Source organism: Branchiostoma belcheri, unplaced genomic scaffold (genome assembly GCF_001625305.1).
Source record: "Branchiostoma belcheri isolate BF01 breed outbred unplaced genomic scaffold, Haploidv18h27 scaffold110, whole genome shotgun sequence".
In the NCBI taxonomy this organism is placed as follows: domain Eukaryota; kingdom Metazoa; phylum Chordata; class Leptocardii; order Amphioxiformes; family Branchiostomatidae; genus Branchiostoma; species Branchiostoma belcheri.
The window spans coordinates 1,059,384-1,066,529 of NW_017802492.1; the positions used below are offsets into that span (position 1 = coordinate 1,059,384).

General features: G+C 41.1%; 1 protein-coding gene across 1 annotated transcript in view; it reads right to left on the reverse strand.

Annotated features, from left to right (window-relative positions):
- Positions 1-229: 229 nt before the first annotated feature.
- Positions 230-7,146, reverse strand: part of LOC109486722 (MAM and LDL-receptor class A domain-containing protein 1-like) — a 14,194-nt gene continuing 7,277 nt past the window's right edge. The window contains exons 4-11 of the mRNA XM_019790612.1: positions 6,218-6,305; positions 4,803-4,937; positions 4,031-4,287; positions 3,512-3,599; positions 1,832-1,966; positions 1,088-1,344; positions 785-872; positions 230-405 (exon numbers count right to left, since the gene is read on the reverse strand). Coding sequence (XP_019646171.1) covers positions 230-405; positions 785-872; positions 1,088-1,344; positions 1,832-1,966; positions 3,512-3,599; positions 4,031-4,287; positions 4,803-4,937; positions 6,218-6,305 — 1,224 coding nt within the window. The remainder of the gene's footprint in view (positions 406-784; positions 873-1,087; positions 1,345-1,831; positions 1,967-3,511; positions 3,600-4,030; positions 4,288-4,802; positions 4,938-6,217; positions 6,306-7,146) is intronic.

A 7,146-nucleotide genomic window follows, 5' to 3' on the forward strand; every position in this document is an offset into this window, starting at 1 on the left:
TACTACTATACTATATATATATATATATATATATATATATATATATATATATATATATATATATTCCCATGCCCAATTTATATCCTTTCATGATCTTCATGATCAGACTACAGAAATGTCATACATTTTTAACATTTGACAGCTCGCACGTGGGAAGACCAGTCTGCTGTAAAGAGTGAACTACAAGATTTGTTGTTCCTGTTCCAGTACCTTGTCAGACAATTTGCTATTACCCCGCCTTTGACCATTGTGATTGTGAATAATACTTACTTCCAGTGGTGTGGTCAGCACTCGGCCCGGTGTCGTCAGAAGGAGTCGATCCACTGTGTCGGCTCCAGTCAAAGTTGTCGTCGTGAGCCTGTCTCCATCCACACAAGCCCAGCTCAAAGTCACAGTTAAATGGGTCTGAAATGGAAACTTCCATTTTTAAAATCCATTTAAGCCTTCACGTGCGCGTGCACACACGCACACGCGTATGGCACGCGCGCACACACACACACACACACACACATACTTCGGGACCACACATATATATCTTTCTATATATATATATCCCTTTAATAGATATCTATCTGTCACGAACGCTACCGAAAACATAAACTTCTTGGCGAAGGTAACAATACCACTGTTTTGATGTTTTTCAAGATATGTATGAAGAAAATATGAAAAGACACCCCTGGGTGTATATTCTCAGAAGAAACGCCATTAGGAAAGTGTGGGAGGAAAAGGAATAAAACAAATATTGCCTAAATATTTGTGCTATTCGATCATGAGTAAATCCTACCATGTGTTACCACTCTGTCCACAATAGAGATGTCATCCAGCGAAATGTCTCCATAATTTCCAGATCCCCGGCTTGCTTCAAACACAATCTATGGCGGCAAAATATCAATTTGCATGGACATTACTTATTCCTGTCATTACTCTTAATCATTTTACAACATTCAAGCGGATACCGATGGTGAAAAAATGATTACTGAACATATATCCACACACAAACAAACACGTGCCAACAACCATACAGAAAGCACATACAGATGGGCACACAGGCTCATAGTCACGCAGACAGGAACCAATCTTTACTTACATTGAATGATGTCCCTGCTGGAATGTCTACCTGCCCAAACCTCCACTGATTTCCCTGTGTTCCTGTCCGAGTCCACACAGGATTCCCAAGCGATGAGCCAGTCTTGATGTACACCTTGAGCCTGTTGACGTCCCTACCGTACATGTGGTACCAGAACTGGACACACTTGGCACTTGTTGTAGTAACGAGAGGACTGATCACACGGGCGACACTACCGGATGAGCCAGAAGACGTCTCGATGTAGATATAATAGCCACCTGGGCAAGACAAACATCAATACTTAGTATTATAAAGGCAACACCGACTCTTGATAATCTGGCAGCGAATTGCAATCTACGGCTAAAACAACACCAAGACAAACACTTGCCAGAAGACCGTGATATATCATACGCCACCTATAGGCATGTATAGGTGTCATTCCCGACGTCTCTTCCCACACCCCTATTTATATCATCCCCCTTCTGTTATTCACAGAACGTGACAAGGAAAAGTGAAAAGGTCACAGAGTACTAGTCGGGTGCGCTAAAACTTTCCTTTTGCTTCTGCATACAGGTAAAACTCTTAAGCCGACTTGACTTTATGACGATCATTCGCTCCAGAAATGCAATACATGAATATCGGACAGCTCGCACGTGGGAAAATTAGTCTGCTGTAAAGAGTCAACTATAAATTGTTTTCCCTGTTCCAGTACCTTTTTCAGAAAATTCGGTATTATCCCAAATTTGACCACATTGTAAAACTTACTTCCAGTGGTGTGGTCAGCACTCGGCCCGGTGTCGTCAGAAGGAGTTGATCCACTGTGTCGGCTCCAGTCAAAGTTGTCGTCGTGAGCCTGTCTCCATCCACACAAGCCCAGCTCAAAGTCACAGTTAAATGTGCCTGAAGTGGAATCTTCCATTTTGAAAATCCATTTAAGCCTTCGAACACAGGCACGCGCACACACACACACACACACACACACACACACACACATGCACACACAAGCACGCATACATGTATCTATACATATATAAACACGCGAACGCTACCGAAAACGCCTTGCCGAAGGTAACAGTGCCTCCCTTATCACATTTCTAAAGATATGTATCAAGAAAATTATGAAAAGACACCCCTAGGTGTATATTCTCAAACGAAACGCCATAAGGGGCATGTGAAAAAGAATAATACAAACAAGAGTTCCGAGATCTCATACCTCCATGAAATATGGGCTTTCTTTGTCATACTTCATTTCAACATGTCCTCATTGATTATGCAAATAACCTCTACATTAACATAATATATGCATAGTGGTGTTAACATTTAAGTAACTTACACATGTCACGAGGTATAAAATTCCCATCATTCACCAATAAGAAGTTACAGAATTTTCACATTAATTATGCATATTAGGCCATCATTTACATAATTGGTATCTGTTAATGTTCCGCCTGCCACAGATTAAATACATTACATGTATAAAAGAACTATCATATAAAACACTGTAATTATAGACTTTTCTTCTTAATTATGCAAATGAAGTCCTCATTTGCATAATTTTCATTTAATTATGTACAACTCTCAGCTACCTACACACCAAAAATGATGAAAATACGTTTTCTATCTGGACTTATTGTCTTTTAAAGATTTCGCCAGAAAGTCCCCTGTAGTTCCAGAACAAGCTGCTAGGGGGACCAACCCCACATCACTTATTCCTGACAGGAAAGGATATCTGTCACCAACATGTCAAGACCATAGCATGTTCAGGACAAAATATACAAACACCGGAAGTTCTGCTGCAGTACCAAGGTCATCCACCAGTAGGCACACATTTGACCTTGGTCTTCCTAAGACTTATCAGCACACCAAATATCATCACAACCCATAAAGGCGTTATGAAGTTATGCTGACAACAAATGTGCGGAAACACAGACACACAGACACACAGACAGACAGACACGCCAAAACAATACCTCCATTTTTATGGAGGTTATAATGTCTAAATACGTGACTGTGCTGTTTGAGTTAACAAGAACTGCAGTGTTTAAAAACATATGCTGTTTCAGCATGAAGTACTGGTGATATTGACTCCGAGTCTGTACTTCTAGTGGCCAGAGTGGCAGTTTTTGTACAAGATTGCAAAGTTATAAGCTGGAAAATGATGTCATTATATTAAGTCGTTTTGCCTTATAGAAGTACATGTACAAGACTTAAGTACATCTACAAGCAGTTTGTGCTGATAACTTTGGATCATACAGAATGTAAGTCCTAAATGTAAGGACTTGGTCACAGAAGTGTCACTGAGATTGTACAAAAAAGTAATGAAATAAATGTACATTTTCAAAAAGAAGTGTGCTGTTTGATCATGAGTTAACCCTTACCATGCGTTACCTTTCCAAGAACACTGCTTTTTAAAAGGTTTCTTCCTTTATATGATATCAAACCTACCAGGTGAGCAGCTATTGTCCACAATAGAGATGTCATCCAGCGAGATGTCACCAAACGGTCCAGATCCTCGTCTTGCTTCAAACACAATCTATGGGCAAATTAACGCACATTTAGTTTTCTGGTCATTACTCTTAAAAGCCTAGTCCTGTGGCGCCAAACAATTGTTGGGTTGCACATACAGTATTATCCATATGTAGCACCCGAAGTAGGTACGCCGGGGGTATTTCTCGTGCAACGCATCACATCGCAGCAAAACGCAACGAATGTGGAAGTAACTATGTCAAGGCAGGGCCTAAAAAGTCAGGGGTATATGACCTGATAAAGATGTGATATTGTGTGAAACAAATGCCAACAGGACAAGGGTTCATCAATTTACAACATTCAACCTGATGCCGATTGTAGGAAAATGATTACTAAACACACACACAAACACACACACACAAATATATATATATATATATATACAGCTGGTCACACAAGCTCATAGTCGCGCAGATATCGGAACTAATCTCTACTTACATTGAATGATGTCCCTGCTGGAATGTCTACCTGCCCAAACCTCCACTGATTTCCCTGTGTTCCTGTCCGAGTCCACACAGGATTCCCAAGCGATGAGCCAGTCTTGATGTACACCCGGAGCCTGTTGACGTCCCTACCGTACATGTGGTACCAGAACTGGACACACTTGGCACTTGTTGTAGTAACGAGAGGACTGATCACACGGGCGACACTACCGGATGAGCCAGAAGACGTCTCGATGTAGATATAATAGCCACCTGGGCAAGACAAACATCAATACTTAGTATTATAAAGGCAACACCGACTCTTGATAATCTGGCAGCGAATTGCACTCTACGGCTAAAACAACACCAAGACAAAACACTTGCCAGAAGACCGTGATATATCATACGCCACCTATAGGCATGTATAGGTGTCATTCCCGACGTCTCTTCCCACACCCCTATTTATATCATTCCCCCTTCTGTTATTCACAGAACGTGACAAGGAAAAGTGAAAAGGTCACAGAGTACTAGTCGGGTGCGCTAAAACTTTCCTTTTGCTTCTGCATACAGGTAAAACTCTTAAGCCGACTTGACTTTATGACGATCATTCGCTCCAGAAATGCAATACATGAATATCGGACAGCTCGCACGTGGGAAAATTAGTCTGCTGTAAAGAGTCAACTACAAGATTGTTTTTCCCCTGTTTCAATGTCTTTTCAGACATGTCGACAATTCGCTATTAGTAATATTACCCCGCCTTTGACCAATGTGAATATAATAAAACTTACCTCCAGTGGTGTGGTCAGCACTCGGCCCGGTGCTGGTGGAAGGAGTCGATCCACTGCGTCGGCTCCAGTCAAAGTTGTCGTCGTAGGCCTGTCTCCATCCACACAAGCCCAGCTCAAAGTCACAGTCAAATGGGTCTGAAGTGGAAACTTCCATTTTGAAAATCCATTTAACCCTTTACGCACGCGCGCGCACACACGCGCACACACACACACACACACACATACACAAAGCCTCGGTCACAATCCGTCGTACGTGCATCTGTGTGCTGTCTACGTGCAAAAACGTGGTGAAAATGCTGAAAATCCACTTATATTAAGCCTTCACGCGCACGCACGCACACACACACACACACACACACACACGCATATTATGGAGCGCACACACACATGCGCGCATACATGTAAACGCGAACATTATAATTACCGAAAACATAAACGCCTTGCCGAAGGTAACAATACCTCCCTTTTCATGTTTTTAAAGATATGACCACAGCAAGTAATTTTTATGGATGACATCAGCGCGCGCATTGATTTTCGCCTGATTTTGAAAAAAAAAAGAAATTTTGTTTCCCACTAAATCAAAACCCTTTAACCATTTGTCCAATGATTAAAAACTTTTCTTTTTCAAAGTTGTTTCAGTGACAAATGGATGTTGTGATAGTTATCATTTATAGGTATATAAATAGCCACAATATAGGTATCATTTCTTGTTTAACAGGGTTTATGATGTTAAAATTTGAAAATATAGGAATCTTGTTTTTTGGCCGGTCTTGTTTTTTTCGCCCTCTCGCATTACATTTGGAGTTTGCGGAGGACATGGAGGATGTCATCCATAAAATTTACTTGCTGTGGCCTATGTAAGAAAATAATGAAAGACACCCCTAGGCGTATATTCTCAGAAGAAACGCCATAAGGGAAGTGTGTGAGGGAAAAGAATGATAAAAAAATAATGTCTAAATAAGTGTGCTGTTTGAGTTCAAAATTACTGCAGTGTTTAAAAACATATGCTGTTTCAGCATGTAATACTGTTGATGTTGGATTTAAAAGAAGACTCTGAGTCACTCTGTACTCCTAGTAGCCATGCAGACTGGCAGATTTGGTAAAATATTGCAAAGTTATAAGCTGGAAAATGATTTCATCATATTAAGTTGTTTTGCCTTATAGAAGTACGAGTATATGTACAAGTACCTCTACGTGTAGTTTGTGCTGAAAAGTGTGGATCATACAGAATGTAAGTCCTAAATGTAAGGACTTGTCACAGAAGTATCACTGAGTGTACAAAAAAGTAATGAAATAAATGTACATTTTCAAAACGAAATGTGCTGTTTGATCATGAGTTAACCCTTACCATGCGTTACCTTTCCAAGAACACTGCTTTTTAAAAGGTTTCTTCCTTTATATGATATCAAACCTACCAGGTCGGCAGCTATTGTCCACAATAGAGATGTCATCCAGCGAGATGTCTCCATAATATCCAGATCCCCGACTTGCTTCAAACACAATCTATGGGCGAATTAACATGGACATTAATGGTATTCTAGATCTGGCCATTACTACATTAAAAACCTAGTCCTGTGGCGCCAAACAATTGTTGGGTTGCACATACAGTATTATCCATATGTAGCACCCGAAGTAGGTACGCCGGGGGTATTTCTCGTGCAACGCATCACATCGCAGCAAAACGCAACGAATGTGGAAGTAACTATGTCAAGGCAGGGCCTAAAAAGTCAGGGGTATATGACCTGATAAAGATGTGATATTGTGTGAAACAAATGCCAACAGGACAAGGGTTCATCAATTTACAACATTCAACCTGATGCCGATTGTAGGAAAATGATTACTAAACACACACACAAACACACACACACAAATATATATATATATATATATACAGCTGGTCACACAAGCTCATAGTCGCGCAGATATCGGAACTAATCTCTACTTACATTGAATGATGTCCCTGCTGGAATGTCTACCTGCCCAAACCTCCACTGATTTCCCTGTGTTCCTGTCCGAGTCCACACAGGATTCCCAAGCGATGAGCCAGTCTTCATGTACACCCGGAGCCTGTTGACGTCCCTACCGTACATGTGGTACCAGAACTGGACACACTTGGCACTTGTTGTAGTAACGAGAGGACTGATCACACGGGCGACACTACCGGATGAGCCAGAAGACGTCTCGATGTAGATATAATAGCCACCTGGGCAAGACAAACATCAATACTTAGTATTATAAAGGCAACACCGACTCTTGATAATCTGGCAGCGAATTGCACTCTACGGCTAAAACAACACCAAGACAAAACACTTGCCAGAAGACCGTGATATATCATACGCCACCT